The sequence below is a fragment of the Peromyscus californicus genome, unplaced genomic scaffold, assembly GCF_007827085.1.
Source record: "Peromyscus californicus insignis strain IS unplaced genomic scaffold, ASM782708v3 Scaffold_14__1_contigs__length_90479793_seg_2, whole genome shotgun sequence".
Lineage (NCBI taxonomy): Eukaryota > Metazoa > Chordata > Mammalia > Rodentia > Cricetidae > Peromyscus > Peromyscus californicus.
This window is the reverse complement of record NW_026294436.1, coordinates 67,601,118-67,619,591: the sequence shown is the minus strand read 5'-3', so window position 1 is coordinate 67,619,591 and position 18,474 is coordinate 67,601,118. Positions and strand designations below refer to the sequence as shown.

The 18,474-nt window shown below is 50.8% G+C and overlaps 1 protein-coding gene across 3 annotated transcripts in view; it reads right to left on the bottom strand.

Annotated features, from left to right (window-relative positions):
- Positions 1-4,626: 4,626 nt before the first annotated feature.
- The window catches only part of Susd4 (sushi domain containing 4), a 132,025-nt gene continuing 118,177 nt past the window's right edge, over positions 4,627-18,474 (bottom strand). For 2 of the 3 annotated variants that reach the window (XM_052737868.1, XM_052737866.1), the window contains 4 exons: positions 11,817-12,015; positions 10,386-10,530; positions 7,108-7,490; positions 4,627-6,066 (listed from right to left, as the gene is read on the bottom strand). In XM_052737868.1, the coding sequence (XP_052593828.1) occupies positions 6,038-6,066; positions 7,108-7,490; positions 10,386-10,530; positions 11,817-12,015 (756 nt within the window). In that variant the 3' untranslated portion in view covers positions 4,627-6,037. The remainder of the gene's footprint in view (positions 6,067-7,107; positions 7,491-10,385; positions 10,531-11,816; positions 12,016-18,474) is intronic. The other variant, XM_052737867.1, reaches the window with a different exon arrangement.

The following is an 18,474-nucleotide window of genomic DNA, read 5'->3' as shown; positions in this document are numbered from 1 at the left end:
CCTTTCCTGGAACCCCTGGACGACCTGGGAGGAGTCATGGTAAGACACTCCTAGCCTCTCATGATTTTCCCAGAGCCAATAAGTCTGTAAGAATGGACTCTGAAGTCTAAAAATTGGGCTGCACTTCTCTGCCTTTGTGAGACATGGAGGAAACTTATATGTACATGACCAATGAAAGAAGCCAGGCTGGAAAGCTTAAGTACTGATTTCAACTGTATGACCTTTTGGAAAATGCAAAACTAAAGACATAGGAAAGATAAGTTGTTGTGGGATACTTGTACACTGTGTGAAGATGTATTGCTGTGATTGGTGTAATAAAAAGCTGAATGGTCAATAGCTAAGCAGGAGGTATAGGTGGGACATCAGGGCAGAGAGAGAACTCTGAGAAGAAGGCGGATTGTTGACAGCCAGATGAGGAGGAAACAGCATGAACAGCACAGAGAGATGAGGTGACAAGCCACGTGATAGAACATAGAGGAAAATAAATGGGTTAATTTAAGTTATAAGAGCTAGTGGGACAAGCCTAAGCTAAGGCTGAGCTTTCATAATTGGTAAAAACTCTCTGTGTCATTATTTGTGAGCTGGCAGCCCAAAGAAAAATCCAGCTAAAATAAGTAGCTGCTGGTGGGAGTGGGGGTGGGAGAGGTGTCCACAGGCTGAGCATAGAGGAGGCTTGGGACAGTGAAATGACTGTGTTATGATCTCAGTGGACACATGCCAATACACATGCATGTAAATCTGTCGGAGGCAGAACACAAGGAGCCAATGCCAAGGTAAGCTACAGAGTTTGGTCAGCACTGTACCAAATAAGACTGCGTCCCACTGATGAAGGGTAGTAACGGGAACCCAGGGGTAAGGGGTTGCACTGATGAAGGGTAGTAACGGGAATCCAGGGGTAAGGGGTTGCACTGTTTTAGCAATTTTAAAAAATAAGTCTAAAACTGTTCCTTTAAAAAAGTCTATTAAAAAGTTGGGGGAGGGTACAGGCCTGTAATCCCAGTGACTCTAGAGGTTGAGGCTGGAGGATTCCAAGTTCAAAGCCTGCCTGGACTACAGAGTGTGTTCAAGGTCAGCCTAGGGGTGCTAGAGATTCAGCTTAGTGGTAGTGTTCTCATTTAATACATATGAGGCTTTGGATGGGTTCAGTTGCCTGCACAACACACACACACACACACACACACACACACACACACACACACACACACACACACACACACACGAAAAAGGGAATGCAGGGGTAGAGACCTTGAACACACCTACAGCATGAACAGAAGTCTGCATCAGGAGTCACAGGAATGGACTGCCTCATGCAGAAGTGTGGCTTTCTTACCCCGAGACAGGCAGGAAAAACAGGCTTCGAAAGAGATGAATACACTCCCTGGGATCAGAAATGCCACACAATTATAAAGAATCCATGGGCTTCATCAGGCCCACAGATTTCTTTGGGATTTTAGTTGTTCCAAGTCCTTACACTAGAATGGACTCCACAGCATCACTGTTAACATCTGTGCCTCTGGCCAAGGTCAACTGTAATGGGGACTACGGAAGTGCTATGGGAGGCCAGAACTTCACAGTGCTGCTAGCCCTTGACTCCCACCCTTGCTCAAAATGAAGGCACCCGTTATTAGGGTGTAAACCCTTTTTGAGGGGAGGGGGCACTGGAATGGGCTGCTTCTGAGCTGCATGTGCTCCAGGGAGAAGGAGCTAAACTGAGTGTCACTCTGAAGTTGATGTGGGGGTGGGGTGGGGCAGGCTTGAGAACTAACAGGAGTGGGCAGTTGCTGAAAGAGACTGGAGAACAGACAGAGCTGGGCAATCCTTGATTCTTGATTAAAAACAAAACAAAACAAAACAACAAAAAACACCAAGAAGATTGCCCCTCTGTTGGAGCCAAAAGAGATCGTTAAGACATGTTTAATTCTCACTGAATAGCCGAGGAACTTGGGGCTTAGAGGGGTCCTCCCTACCCTGATTCTGAGACCCATGCTCTACAAAATTGAATTTGCCTTCAAAGTAGCTCTCAGCCCAGCTTACTTTGCTCCATCACACCGTGGTAATGTCCTGATTTCAAACTTTTCAATGGCTTCCCTCTCCTCCAAGACAGTCTACTAACCACCTTAGCATAGACCCAAGCCTTCATGGAGTGGCTCTCACCAGAAGCAGATGTCATCAACTTCTAGATTGTAACTGATTATTTCCCAGTTCTACTGCCCACTGAACTAGGGAGCACAGCTGGCCTGCACAGAGTAGGTCTACAAATATTTCTCCCAGCCTCCAGGCAGATGTCAGTCTGTTCCTTTGGGGTCCGTTGCATGGCCCTTCCCAAACTCCACCTGTGAGATTTCTTTCTCCATTAACCTCAGAGGACCATAGGCCAGGCCTCCTGGTACTACCTGACTCTCAGAAACCATGCACGAAGCTCTCAGTATGTTCCTGGCTCCTTTTCAGGTAGCCAGTCACTTTGGTCATTCAGAATGATAAATGGCAGGCACCCAGACACTGGTTTCTTACCTAGTGTGGTGTGGTACACTGGCCAATATGGCAGTTAACCACATGCACAGTGACACACACACTCTACATTAAGTTTTGTGACTTCAGGGCCATCACTCTCTGGGGCCCTGTTTTGCTTGCTAGACCAGGTATCTTTACCTGTGGACTTTCCCTTGGAAATGTATTAACTTTTATGCTTTAAATTCAAAATAGACAATACAATGAAGGAAGCAGGTTAGTGGTAATCTACAGGGCTGCCTGTGGAGATGAGTGAGTCATCAGTCTCTGTGGGGGCGGAGGGCTTCTGAGGTTCTCCAGCCCTCCGTGAGCAGGTATGGGATGGGCTAGAAACAAGCACAAAGGCCCGATGGCCTGTGGACTGAAACTTCCATTTACACAAAAGCTTAGTATTCTGGAGCTGGGGATGGGCTCCTGGGAGTACAATTCCAGGAACAGATGTGGCTTATCTCAGGCTCTCTGCTTTGGATAGCCCCTAATAAGCCTCATCTGCAAACACATTGGAGAGCCAAGGGGCCAAGGCTGGTCCAAAGTATGTGGGAGTCAATCTATATGACAGCCACTCCCCAACTCACATGGGACCTGCAGCTGCCATGTCTCAAATGCCCTCTGTGTCTGATTGCTTGACTTACTTCAGTTGCTGTCCATGGCCCGGCAATGAAGGCAGGGGGAAACTATTCTAAAGTTCTGCATGAAGAAACAAAGGCCCAGTGAGGCTAGTAATTGATCCAGGTGGTAGCGGAGGAGGCAGGCTGTGAAGCCCACTCTCTCCCATGATGCCCTGGAGGTAACAGCTAGAGCCTGAGGCTGTCTGAGAGGGGATTGGAACACCCGTTGTGCAGAGGAAGGATGGAATCTGAGAAGACACTGGGGGCCTCATGGGCTGTGGACCAGGAGTCTTTGCATTTGATAATCTTGGACTTGCTGGTGGCCAGGGACCATTTCTGTAGTAACAGAAGGCAGCCTTCTCCATGTGCCAGCTGTGAAGCTGGGTGTAATTAGGTGGGAAAGGGCCTGAAGCATCCACACAGGCAAATCACAACCTCGCAATTAAGAAAAGCTACGAGGTAATGAAGGGTGAAGATGCCTACGACTCGTGCTGTGCTCATGATGGGGACCAGTCAGTCAGAACTGGCCTGCTGTGCAGTAACTTAGATGAAGCCCTGAGGTGGGCACTGCCTAAGCTGGAGGAGAGTACCTGTGTCAGCCTGGTTTCCTCTCCCACAGCCAGGCTTGTTTTCATACTGAGGAGGTCTGTGGAGGGGGGGCCTGCTCCCTCACACCACAGGGACTTGGGGATATTTAAAAGAATGATGTTGGGACCACACCACGCTTGGAATCTCACAGAGGTTCTTCTCTCACCATGCTTGGAATCTCACAGCGGTTCTTTCTCTCAGAAGCAACTATAGTGGGAAAATAGACTACAGATAATGTCTGTGGTGGAAATAATTGATGGGAACACAGAGTTGAGGGATGGCAGGCAGGGTCCGAGTGACTTGTCTGGGCATTGTGTAATATAGCAGTTGAGTAGCAGTGACCTTCCCACCAGCCTGTCTGAGAACAACGCTGACGAACTCCTTGATGTCTCCTGCTGTCTTCCTGGGGCCTAGTGGCAACTCTGTTCTTGGTCCCCAAGTCAGATGGCTGTCCTGCTGCTAGAGCATTTACTGGGAAGAGGCACGGATGGTCTCAGACAGCTCTGGGTGCCTCTTCTGGTGGGAATGAGGAACCAAGGTCTGGCTCCCTGGGAGAGGTTGCCCATGGCAGGCCCAGTTCCCCAGGGCATACACCGTCAAGGCAGTGGCACTTGACCACACCTCAACTCCTTTGAATAAGTGGAATTGATGGTATGGGACTGGGGCCGCACCAGAGACAGCATGAGGCCGTCACTCAAGCAATCTGCAATTACACACAGTTGTAACCTGGGCTCAGCACCATCACCACCGGGGGCACCGGGCAATGGTGGCTGTGCATCAGACAGGGCAAAGCCCACCCTTTTCATGCGGCGGCTCCTTCCGCTGTGTGTTCTTAATCCTGTGTTTTATTCCCATCACCCGTGGTCACTGTCACACACTTCTCAACCTCCTCACTCCACTCCACTATTAAAGTCACGCTTCAAACTGTCATTTTCTTTTTAATTTTTAATCAGTCTGTGTCGAGAGAAAGCAGGACTCGATCCAGCTTCCAGCCCTCACTGCTCTGTCAGCACAGTGTTTTGACGGATGAGAGTTTGTTTATATTTGTCTAGAACCCAGAGGAGGGATGGAATCGACGCCACGGACCAACATATATTTGAAGAGACATTTCTGGACTGGGAATCTTTAAAAATCAATCCGTTTCTTAGGCACAACACCCAGTGGGCGCCATGAGACCCTCACAATAGGAATACAGGATGGCAGGCAGGCAGGGCCAAAGGCCCCCCCCCCCCCCCGAAAGCAATAGAGCAGGGAGGCTTGGGGCTGGAGGCCAGGACAAAAGAGAGAGCTGGGGTTGGGGCGAGGGACGCCAACGATCTGACTTACACTTTCTTTGGATGCAGAATGTGTTTTACAGAAACTTCCCGTTCTGGAAAATAAAAGTATGTTTACGTTTTAGGGTCAGGGACAGTGTGATAACAATGACCCACATCGGAAGGCGTGAGCAGATGAATGTGAGTGTAGTCCTTCTGAAATACCCAAACCAAACATTACCAAGTTCCTTGGCCCACCACAAGATGCATCTGAATGTGTTCTCACCATGTGTAAGGTCACAGGTTTATCCCACACCGTGGATCCACTGCCAGATCACAAATATAAACACCGATCGCTCGTCATCAGAGGGCAGCACAGAGCATGGGGGGGTGAGGCGGTGGGAGGGGGTGCTCTGCATGAGGAAATTTCTAAAAAGCGGAGTCGGCTGGCTTCTTTTCCCTTTCCTTTCTCATTCCAACCGCCACATCCTGCTTTGACAGTTGTCCAGGTGTCGAAGATGGTCTGAGTGTCACATGAGAATCTTTCCTTGGGAGCCTGTCCCTTACTAATAAGGGCAAAGAGAAGGGTCTGCTCCTGGGCTGGCCAGTTAACATGGGCTTTCTACAGAGGCAGACCTGTCCAGATCTAGAGTCCCCAGACAGTTCAAAGCAGATTTTAGAAGCGGATTTACACAATGGGACATGCTTTCAGAGGGGCCGGGGGTGCTGTTAACACAAGCCAACAGGATGTGTGATTTGTCGGGACGTGTGTGGCACTGTTTCACGCTCTGTAGCCAGAGACACTCCACACTGTCATGGGGGTGATACAGAGAGTCCTCTCTGCCCTTTGTTCCCTGCAGGTCATGACAAACCTGTGAGTCTCATGGAAAAGCATTACCCCTGCTGGCACTCAGACCCGCAGTCCTGTTGGAGATGTGTGGTGCGCCGCTCACTGTCCCCATGTAGATAGATTAGAAAATGCCCCCTTCTCCCCCAAGCTCTGTCCTCCTCCGGCCTCACTCCAAGGTTCAAGGCTCTTTTCCCCAAAGGGGACAGTGCAATCACCAGGACGTCACCCGGCTAGGGATCTTCTTCCATTAGAGGGATCTCTGGAAAGGAAGAGACGGTTATTTGCTTAGTACAACTGAAAGCTGCACGATCTGGAATTACGAGCCTCATTAAAACTGCTCCCATCCCAGAAATCAGTGAAGAAAGGAAAACATTCGGTTCCATGCATCCATTAAAGGTCAAATAAAGCAGTATCCCCTCTTCCCGCCCCGTACACCATCTATTTGCTAGAGAACAGTTTGTGATTTTATATCCAGCTCATAAAAAGGATAATATTAGACTTTCACCGCAGGCTCTCACAGTTACTCGAGCCAAAATGTTACGATCTCAAGTGCAGAGAAGCAGGGTGAGCACGGGAAGGGCACTCTGGGCCAGCAGGCCTGCTACTGCCCTGCTTCTCCTGTTTACTGTGGCCACACTCTGGAATCAATGCGATTTTGCAGAGCTGCGCTGGGCTTCCTTCCCCTGGGAAGTGGAGACCCGATTACTTCAATCCATTTCCCCATTTCCGTGGGCTCTGAGCCTCCCCACGGCAGGTGCGTCTCTCCCTTCACATCGGGTAAAGTGACTTCTATGCACACAGTGTTTCTCTGGGGTCAGGTGGGGATGTGGTGCCCCATGGGTGAGGCGGGCAGCATTCCTCACTGCACCGGCCTTCCAAAGTGGGAAGGCAGGGCCCAGTGTGCATGGCAGAGTAGAAGAACCAGACTCCTTTATGCCAGTTTTGAAGATGTGCTGAGGTCCGGTGGACATGTCTAGATTGTTCCTCTGCCTGTGTGTCCTGCTTGTCCTATTCAATGAAAGGACAAGAAGACAAAACCCCTGTATAATAGGAGGCATCAAAATTGACGTGCTGTCTGCTCTCCAGCCTCTCAACTCCATGGCGTGGTACCCTTTGGGTCCTCATGCAATTTCTACTCCTGGGATTATTACTCACAAAACACTGATCATTCTTTGCCACAACTGGCCTGTCAATAGACCTACAAGTAGAGAGAGCGAGACGTAATGGCAGCTGGGTAAGAAGCAGGCGCATGGCCTTGACCCTGTGCCAGGGAGCTAGCCACAGCTCTGGAAATGCTTACCATCCGCAATGTCGATGCCCGGGCTGGTGGATGCCACCTCCCCTGCTGTGCTTGAAATCGTGTCAGGGGTGTCTGGGGCAGGGTGGCTGCCCCCTTGGCACATGGGGGCTGAATATAGACTCTGGAGCAGCTCAGAAGAGCCCGAGGTGCTGTCACAGGTTTCTGACTCCCCAGGGCCTGTGTCCGTGTCCCCGGAGCCGGGGTATGCAGGAGGGCTCTGGTCATCCACAGGTAAAGGACAGCCCTGGCCCACGGAGGCCAGGTACCCGGGGCCTAAGGCACTCGAGCCTCCGTTCACAGCCTCATCATAGGTTGGCAGCATGACGGGCACTCCGTCCACTACCACAAAGTCAGGGTCACTGCTGGAACTCCTGGGAGGACCCCTGTGCAGAGGAAACAGTGAGAACACGTCAGGGTCTGTCTACACCACTCCAGGAATGAGGCAGTGTGGAGACACAGCCTCTTCTCTCAGTGGTTCCTGGCAGATGTGCGATGCACCATGGCCTGGTTTGGGGGCAGGTTTCCCTTGTAGCACTCTCCATCCTAAGCGAGGGTGGACACTAAGTGCCCAGATGGTACAACCCGTCCATGCTTATTAGGCTTCTTCTTTGTAAAAACAAAACAGAACAAGACAAACAAAAAGACCATACCACTCAACTTTAAAGAGATAGACAAAACACAATAGACCATTACAAAGGCAGGCTATTAATTACCCCTCTGACTGTAACTCCAGTCACCCAGGTTCATGGCCCCCTCAGACCCGATGCCTCACTGTGGTGCAGACAGAACCTGCACAGTTCAGTTACTGTGAGGGTTTTAGGTGGCAGGGAAGCCAGCCAGCCCTCCCTGTTTCCTTATGGAGCACACGAGCAGCTCCTGGCCTGGCCCTTGTGCCGATATCACTGTGACCAGACGGTGGTGCTGGACCTGACCCTAGGAGATGCGTGTCACCGCCATCTGCACCCATATGACCACCAGGCTCTGCTCCTGGCCCCAGAAGAGCCCAGAGCAGTAAGTAAAATGGCCTAGAGTGTGGCTGCTTACTCCTTCTGCCGGGAACTGAAGATGAAGAGGGGGCCAGAGGACGACACAGCAGGAAGCGGAGGTGATCATTTCAGGGGTGAGGATGCCTGCAGCCCTGAGGGCTTCTGGGAGGGCATATGAGATGGACATGGCACTGTGGGGGAGGGGCAGTGTCAGCATGTGCTGTTCGCTAACGTGAGAGGGACAGCCTCAGGGCCATGGCAACTTGAAACACCCTGCAAAAGCTTAGGGGTTACAGCAGTTGCCTTCCTACGCCAGTCCTTAAAGGCTACCCAGAGAAGGCAAGAGACCACCTGGCCTGCACTCCTTAGAAGGAAGGAGGGAAGGAAGGGAGAAGGAAGGAAGGAAGGAAGGAGGGAGGGAGGGAGGGAGGGAGGGAGGGAGGGAGGGAGGGAAGGAAGGAAGGAAGGAAGGAAGGAAGGAAGGAAGGAAGGAAGGAAGGAAGGAAAGAAGGAGGAAAGAAGGAAGGAAGGAAGAAGGGAAAGAAGGAAGGAAGGAAGGAAGAGAAAGAAGGAAGGAAGAAAGGAAGGAAGGAAGGAAGGAAGAAAGAAAGAAAGAAAGAAAGAAAGAAAGAAAGAAAGAAAGAAAGAAAGAAAGAAGGAAAGAAAGGAAGAAAGGAAGTGTGCTATCAACCTGGTGCTGCTCGTGCACCCAGGACAAGCTGTGCACACTCCTCTCTGGCCGTTCCACGGTCTCCCACTAGCCTTTTCTGCTCACTTGGGACTTCCTCCCTGCTCCTTGCTTTCATGTTGTCAGACCAGTGCAGGCAGCTACTTCTGCTCATTTCTCACCCTAACAGCCCATGCTCGGCCACATTCCCCTCTCTGCACAGCTCCAACCATGCCATGTGACTTTCATATACGTTGATATTAAACACCCGGGACCTGGAGAACACAGTCGCCTGTCCTTGGCATGCCCTTGCGTACCTTGCGTTCCATTTGGACAGATGACAACAACTTTCCCTGAACAACTAGAGGACAGTGTAAGAGCATCAAGTGAGTCTTGAGAAGATTTTAAAAACTCCTAGTAGTCCGTATCTTAGAAAACTCTTCCAAGATTTACACACACACACACACACACACACACACACACACACACACACACACACACACACACACACATCAGCTTTGTGGGCCATCTGAAGGTCTGCTAACACATTATAAATCACAGCAGTGTAGTCTAGCTTTTTCTTGTCATCCTTTGGACTTCTTGAGAAACGGTAACTGCTTAGTGATAGAACATGGTCCCTTGATTAATAATAACAATGCTGAAGACCCAGAGAGCAGATGGAAGGTTTGAGTAGAGGAAAGGAAGGTTCTGGAACCTCAGCAAAGGCTTGGTGATGCCACCAGGGAGGTGCTGACACACCTCTGGGCCTGGGGAGGACCTAAATGACCCCTACATCCAGCACATGTAGCTGGGGAAAGAGAGGCGCCTGCTGGGTGGGACCTGCGGTGTTTCTGCTGCCGGGGTCAGGAGAACTGCTGAGTGAGATGAAGCTGTTGTGGAGCGTGAGGTCTGGGGAAGCTGCCACTCCTCTCCCTCTCCACACTCCTGGGAGGTGAGAGTTACAGGGTTGTGTTGGAGGGAACAGAGTTGATTCTCTATCCTCCTCTTCATCTGAACCATAGTCCTGTTTTCTGATGGTGGCACACGTGAACCTCAGATTTCTCGTTCTGATGATCAGGTACCACGGTAAGGGCAACTTAGGGATAAGGATGACTGACTTAGCAGTGAGGAAAGCTGTGAGGTGACAAGGCACAGCTGTAAGGACAGTTCTGGTGTGAGGAGGACACAGGTGTGAAGACACCAACCTGAGCCCTCTGGTGCAGTTAAGGAGGCTAGAGAGCCACCGTCTGAAGCTCCGGATTCCCTCCCAGGCCCTTCCCGATTTCCCACTCATAGGCCTGCTCTGCTTTCTGAAGCTTCCTGCCCTATTTGTTGACCTCTGCCATGTCACATCCCTGACCTTGATGCCTCCCAGGTATCTGCAAATCACTCCCTAGGGCCACAGCAGGTGGATCATGACGACGGGGGTGCTCCTGATGGGACATGCCCAACTTGCATCCCTGGCCTGGTCCTCTCCTCCAACCCTTCACCATGCCTACTCCAGAATGGTCTGCCCAGGGAGGCAGGGACAAGGCTGTCTCTCTCCATCATGGTGCTCGCTCCCTGACAGTGTACCCAGGCCTTTAAAGCATGGCATTCATCTGTGCTCTTTCTGCTATACTGACCTGGGGGGGAAGTGGGCCTTGAACTTGGTCTGGAACATTCTGGCCAAGATGACGAGCAGTAACACCAGCAGCACGCTGGTGGCCGTGAATGCCACGATCTTCCATGTGGTCAGGAGGGTCTCGTGGGTGCCGGGCCACGTTTGCTCTGCCGTGAGAGATAACAAAGCCAGGCATGAGGTACCACATTCCTTTAGTGGGTGGTCATCTGGTACATGAGGTACCCATGATATGCTGCCTGGGACTCAACAGACATACCCTACATCCAGTACAGCTTGTAAATCATGTTAGGACCCACACAACACTAAAAACTATCTCTAGCATGGGTCCTGCTGAGTTGAAGACATATTGTCAGGTGATGGACTTGTAGATACTAGTGAGGCTGCAGACATGCATGTTCATGTTGCAGCCTGGGCAGGAGAATCTCAGACAGGCCAAAACAATGATGTAACTGCTTCTTGGGAAGAGAGTGAAAGGTGTCCTGCCCTGAAGAACCCATTCTGACATGGGTCAAAACGATGTTCTGGGGTAAAGGATGGAGTGAAGCAAGGGTAATGAAGGACAAAGGAACATGTCTACTCCTTGGCCATCACTCCACCCTCTGTGGTGTCTGCCAGGTAAGAGAAGCAAGAGTGGACCCTTCCAGAACATATTCTCATCCATTTGTTCCCAGCATACCCCATCCCATCATTCCACTCAGTGGTCATTCTCTTAGACTTAGTGCCTCTCCTCTTGCTGGCCCACATGATATCACCATGCCTCCAGACACCAAGCATCACATCTGCATGCAGAAGAGCAGCATCCAATCAACACTACTGCTTGGGGCAGACACCATGGCTATGGTCTGGAAAATGCTGGACAGAGTGGGCAGAAGTGGGAAGAGCAGGTGAATGGTGAGTGCTGGTACTGGGTCTCCTCTATGGGGCCACTGCCGGGGGGTGCTGGGACCTGTGGCCAAGGGGGCTTGCTATCACACATCATTTATCAGGAGGCAGTGGAGCTTGTTTACACTCTCCACTTGTGTGAGATCAGTTCTTACCCACAATAATATTATTATTCCTATTTGGATATGTGTCCCTCAACAGAAGAGGAGGGCGGGGTCATACACTGCTCAGATCCCAGAGCTATGTACATAATTCTGATTACAACTATGGGCCTACATTCTTGCCAGTGGGTGGCACCAAGTCTGTGAGAAACTGCAGAAGTTAGCATTCCATGGGTGCCAGGGCTATGATTCAGTTCATAAACATTCCTGACCTTCTGAGAAAGGCCTGGAATCCCTTGGCAGAGTCCAACACAGCCACCCATATCCAAATAGTTGATTTCTACAGCCTGGTCCTAAGGCTCATGATAAGATGGTAAGATGCCATTCATGACACAGCTTGGTCCCCTCCGAGGACCAGCCTCCCCCAAGGGTGTGGCCCCCAGTCTCACCTGATTTGATGCAGTAGACTTGGTAGGAGGGGAACCACTCTCCGTACTGGCAGGTGATGTACTTGTAATCACTGGTGAGGCTGTAGCCAGGATCACAGTAGAACTCTACCACGGTCCCATGGTTGTAGCGCTCACAAGGCCTCGGGTGGCAGATGAAATCTCCGTGACTTACCATAGGAGGTAGCGGACAAACTTGGGCAGTTGGGGAGAATAAGAGTTTCAGAACCAAAGAAGTTCCCTGGAGGAACCCTTCAGACACAATACAGGCACGCCCCACTGCAGCCACTTCAGGATGTACTTAACACCTGAAATATCAGACTATTGGGACCAGAGACAGCCTATGTCTTCATGGAAGGTCAGTGGAAGCCTGCTAGGATAATCTGAGCACGAATGCTGTCATGTGGTGTTATAAAGCACATCATAAAAGAGAGCCTCATCTTATGATGTGAAGAATATGCCTATTTAATAGATAGTATTAAGCTACTCTATTAATAATGCATGCTATTATGTGCCAGACAACCTAGTAAATAAAATTAAGATATTTATGGACAAAATCTTTACCCAATGGCACAGTGGTGCCAAGTCTGCTTCTGTTACATCTGGAACTGTTCAAACTGGGGAGCTGTGGTCCCGCCTGACCACCTCATGTCCTGCTGAGGTTTGGCCAATGACAAGCATGCAGGGGTTCTCCTGCTTCTACTTTAGTCTTAGCCCTGCCCCCCCCTCAACACACACACAAGTGCCACCAGGACAATGGGAACAAGCGCTAGACTTCCTCCTGTCAACATATCATGCGACCTTAAGTGAATCCCTTCACCCTCTGTATATCCTGGTCTCCTCCTCCATCAAGTGGAAGCTTATTCTGCTCTTGATGATGAAGGGTTTTCTGACCCATGTTTCACACTGTTAGGGGAAGAGGGTTGTTTTCAGTCTCCCACTCTGAGATCACACCTGGACTGTAAAGGTATATCTGGGTACATTTCCGACCCTGGGCGGACGGTTTTAGTGGAGCTTGCTGTTTATTCCTCTGATGCCACAAAGAGCTCTTTGGTCTGCAGAAGGACTCAGAACTAAACAGCATGCCACGCAGACACTCCTCAGACCACAGTCTATCAATGCCTGGCTTTCAGATCACATTTCAGAAACCACTAAAAACAGGCTGGAAAGCAGGACAGACAAACCCCCAAAGTGAGTCAACTTTTGTGGTCCTTCCTAGGAGCAGCCAAATACTCTGGCTAATGTAGAACCCCCTGGCACCATGAACCACACCTCCAACTGGCCAAAACTTTTAGAGAGCATATGGGGGTACACCCTGTTGGTGTGTGTTCCTCAAGCTGGATAACAAGATGGGACCCCTGATGGAGGTGTCCCAAGGTGTGCCCCTGTTGTTCACCTATCTCTAATCGTGCAAACAATGCTGTAATGGAGATCTTACCGGCTCTTTTGAAGAGACAAGCTAACAGAAGCAGCAAGTGAGTGAGAGGGAGCAGGGACTCGCTACACACGTAGGAACAGACCTGAACTCCGGAGGAACTACTCAGCAGCCAATGGCTCTGAGCAAGTCCCTTCCCATCTCAGTGTCCTCACGAAGCCAGGAGTGTCTGAGGGCCGTTCTTAGGGATGCTGCCAAGGCCGCAGTTCACAGCCAGCCTGTAATAGTGGGTCAGTGCGGTTGGCTAGGCCCCGAGTACTGAAGGAACTCAATGAGGAGGTAGAGACATGGCCAAGGCAACTGGGAAGTTACAAGATTAGCAACAGCAGGCTGCTGCCACTCCTGGCTGGTTGGAAGAAGAGTTTGCTGGGGTCCCAGCAGAAAGCAGAATCTTGGAGAAGCTGGAGCTGAAGGAATTGCCTTTAGGACAGAGAGAGTGAAAGGACACTTGAAGCAGCTTCCAGCAGGGCATCTAGGAAGTGAGGTGTGCAGCAGGCAGCCCGGCTGGAAGAGGGATGGATCTGAGGCCTGGGGCGTGCACAGTGAAACGGTGGCTGATGAGAGAGAATCCTCCAGACAGGCACTGGAAACATTGGAGTTGGAGTTCTGACTTCAACACTGAGGAGCTTTCTGCTGTCTGGGGGGGTCCCCTGGGCTGGCATATGCCCTCCTCGGCACATGCCCTCCTCTGCACTGCCCGCACCATGGCACACTAGCCCCACACACTGCTCTTTCTGTTTCCACAACGGGGTCTGTCTAGACTGGCTACCCACAGGGTGCTCAGGAAGTAAGCAAGATGGCCAGGAAGGGTGGCTGGTGACCAGGAAGGACAGAGAAAAAGTACCCACAATGTTCACACCTCTGAGAACTCCAGGGATGCAACAGCATGGGCTCCTCCTTTACTTAGTCCCTCCTCTGTGTCACTGTCCCCAGCGGCCTCCAGGGCTGACAGGACCAACTGTCTGCTGAGGGTTCCGGCACTGCTGTGGGTGGGTGCTACAGACGGGTGGAGACTCCTTCTGTGCCCAAAGGTCTATGAAGTGTCTGTTTATCCGCTGATGAACGGATAAAGGAAATGTGATCTATCCCATGGAATATCACTAAAGGGGAACACTGCCACTTTCAAAAACACAGATGAACACCAAGGGGTATTATGCTAAATGAAATATACCAGAGACAGAAAATTCTGCATGATTGTGAACTCACCAGTATGTGGAATATTAAAAAAAAAAATCAAATTCATAGAAACAGAATAGAACAGTGTTTATCAGGAGCTAGGAGGTAGGGAATTGGAAAGCCGTGGGTCAGAAGGCACAAACTTGTTAGGTAGGATAAACAAGACTGAGGGTCTTCTGTACAGTCGAGGGGCGGGGCGGGGGGGGGTGTTGCTACAGTTAGAAGTGCTAAGCTGTGTCCTTAAAATTTGCCAAAAGCAGATTTCAGCTCTCCCCTCAGATGAAAAGGGAGCTATGGGGAGATGGAGGTGTTCCCGGCTTAGCTTTAGGAATCATCAGAATCATCTCACTATGTGGATATGTATCAATGTACCATGTTACACACCCATATGTATGAAACATCTGGAGGAAAAAAAGTTGCACCACGCACCAAGGTGCTCCTACTCTGTAGGCTTTCTAAACAAGTCCCCAAGGGTCACCCTAGGGTTGGAAAATTACCAGACCGGGTCTCAAGGGCTAGAACACCTCACAAAAGAAGCCCTACATCAACGTGTGTAAGTGGCTATGAGCAGAGTGTCCCCCCACCTTGGCCCGAAGAGCGAATGACTGTTGAAATCAGTACATAAAACCCCAGGCAAACGGACTCATGATGTGCTTAAGAATGGCTTCCACCCACAGTCAAGCAGTCAGTGTGGTGAAGTTGACTACATCTGTGTTCAAACCCTGGCTCTACTCCTGATGGTGCCCTGTGCTTCGGGGCATCGGGCAGCTGGCATAACTCCTTCCTGAGAAGAATCACTAATGCCAGGGTTGTCAGGATGATCAGAAGCTCTGCAAGATGCACTGCCCAACAGCTTCTGAAGAAATGACGGTAATTAGTGTCACTGTGTCAGACTCACTGGGGTTCTGCGCATACATTCTCAGGATGGGCACTGCCCCGGCTCCATGCCTGGCTCCTTACACAGCGAGGAATCCCAAGCAGAGCAGCACCAAACACGGAGAGCCTGGAGCCTCTGGTCACCATGTTTCTTCAGAGACCAAATAAACACTAACGGCTGCGGAAGCTTGTGTCTTCTCCTAATCGGCACTCGATAAAGACGTGTGCGCCACGCCCCCCCCCCCCCCCCCCCCCACACACACACGGAAAAGTTTATCTGCACACCTTGCTGTGTTCTAATGACTGCACCTGGAAATACCATTAGCTTCCCTGTAAAGGAAACCCCCATGGGGACAGTATGGGGTGCAGGGTGTTTCTTCTGACTTGGAAGCATCAAAAGTATTATTAATTATAAACTTGCTGGGCTGGGGAGATGGCTTAGTTGGTAAAGAGTTTGCCATGCGCCGGGCGGTGGTGGCGCACGCCTTTAATCCCAGTACTCGGGAGGCAGAGCCAGGCGGATCTCTGTGAGTTCGAGGCCAGCCTGGGCTACCAAGTGAGTTCCAGGAAAGGCGCAAAGCTACACAGAGAAACCCTGTCTCGAAAAACCAAAAAAGAGTTTGCCATGCAAGTCTGAAAACTTGGATTTGGCCCCCAGAATCCACTTTTTTTTTTTTTTTTTTTAAAAGCCAGGTGTGCTGTGCACACTTGTAATCCCAGCTCTGCACACTTGTAATCCCAGCTCTGCACACTTGCAATCCCAGCTCTGCACACTTGCAATCCCAGCTCTGGGACTGGTGGAGATGGGTGGATCCCTGGGGCTCACGGGGGATCAGCTCAGCCCAATTGTCATGTTGTAGGCCAGTGAGACACCCTAGCTCAAAAACAGGGTAGAGAGCATCCATCCTGAAAATGACACCTCAGGTTGACCTCTGCCCCACCCCTATGCATGAACATACATCAGAAAACTCATAAATGTGAAACTGATTTCCAAGTCCTAATATTGAGCTCAAGGGACTTCTGCCCTCAGCCAACACTGCCTCACCACGAGGCTCTCTGAGTTCTGCTGTGCCTCTTCCCCACAGCGTCCCCAGGAGGCAGACAGACTGACAGACACCCTTGCCCACATAGCAGCCTCAGGCACAGGACAAACAGCCTGCTCCCAATGCAGTGTGTCGAGCATCTGGGAGGATCCATGAGTTCCTAGACACACCATGAGTTGGTACGCCACAGCTTCACCTCAACCCTCCTTCAGCTCAGCTGGACTCAGATCCCCTCAGCTACTGGCTCTCAGCAAAAGCCGTGGGTGGCAGGAACAAAGGCTCCTCTGCAACTTTAGTTTTTAAAGCATTTCTTTTGACTTTAGAGAAAATCAACAGCAGTTACTGCTTTCGGAGGATTGCAGCCTGCGTATCGGGGTGTGACAGGAAGAATCCAATCGAGGCTCTGCTGAGGCTCACTTGGGAACGGATCTTAATTTCTGTCTCTTAGGTGTTATCACTCGGCTTCTTATTTGCGGACAGTGGGTATGTCTCCTTGCAGAACATAAGGGAAATTCCTACCTGCCAAATGGTAGCAGAGTAGCTTTCTATCAGTCACTCATAGAACTCAACAGTTGTGGGCTAGGTGTGGCAGAGGATAGGAGACCAGAGGCAGAGGGCAGAGACCCACAGCATGCTCTGTGCTGGATGCCAGTGGCTGGAGCTGGGGCTGAAAAGGCAAGCTGAAGGCCTGCCATCAGACCTCAGTTTCCCAAGTGAGGTCCACTTCTCTCCCCATCCTGCCTCGTGGACAGTTCCCGGGCAGTTCTTTTCCCTGCTGCCAAGGTCTGTTCCCCCACTGTGCACCTGTGGCTCTCTCCCCTCCTTGAATGGAGTATAGCAAAAACACCCACAGCCTTCCTGGGGCCCTTTGTGCATTCTGCATGACTATACACATGCTTCTCCACTTAGCATGGGGTTAAGTCCTGATAACCCATCACAAGCAGGAGGAAATCCCATTTACTACAGCGAATGCTTTCCTATGCATTGCTGGGGTCGATTTGCTAATATTTTGCTGCAGATTTCACATAGCATGCCTGTCTGGTTTGGGTGTTAGGATCATGCTGGCTACACAGAATGGGTTAGGCACTATTCCCTCTGCCTCTTTCCCCTTCTGTTTCCTATCTGTCAAGCAAGGGAAATGGTACACACTCAACTAGAGTTTTTGTGAGGACTGCATGGGCTAGAGGCTCTGAGCAAGGAGCTCCTTAGCAAGAGGTTTATACCGGTGGCTTGTTATCACAGTTAGGATCGAGGACCCTCCCGCCACCCCCCCCTACCCCTCACCCTACCCTGCCTGGTTAAAGGTGAAGCTGCTGGAAGAGTTTGGGGACAAGAAGGAACTCTGCCGACTGTGTGGGATTCCTCCACCTCTGCTGCCTCTCTGCTTCACCAGGGATGCCAGCAATGACGGGTCCCTTCCCCAAACACTGGCCAAAGCAAGTTCCAATGAAGGGGTGAACTGTCCTCCCCCACCAACCCATGCTGCATGCTCCCCACAAAGGGCACACACACCCCAGGGATGCTTGCCATTGGCTTCATCCTGGCACACACTGGCTCTGTGGTCATTCCTATAGGAAGCATGAAGACCCTTCCCTGGGGAGACAGCTGCCTCACTCTTAGGAGGCTGACCCAGCTCATAAACATAAAAGGTTTGAGGAAGTAGGACAGGGCTTCCTGGCAGTCCTGCTTAGCTGCTGGGAGGTAAAAGGCCCTACTCCCTGTGACACATCTGGCCTTGCTATACCAGCACCTTCTCTTACCAAAATCAATGTTATGGTTTGAGTCTCATGTGTCCCCTACAGGCTCATGTTCTGAACACTCAATCCCCAGCATGGGGTACTATTTTGAAATGTGTGGAGCCTCTGGATGATGGGGTTGGCTGGTGGAATCTGGTCACTAGGGAGACCTTTGGAGGTAATAGCTGCCCCTGGTTCAGGTCTGTGCTCTGGTTTCTGGTCCATCACAATCTGAATAGCCACTACCTCCTGCCCCCATCATGCCTTCCCTGACACAATGGACTGAAACTTCTATGAAGCTAGAAGCCAAAATAAACCAACCCTTCCTCCACTAAAGTGCTTTTATCTGGTGCTTTGGTCACAGTGATGCATCAGAAACTAACACTATACCACCA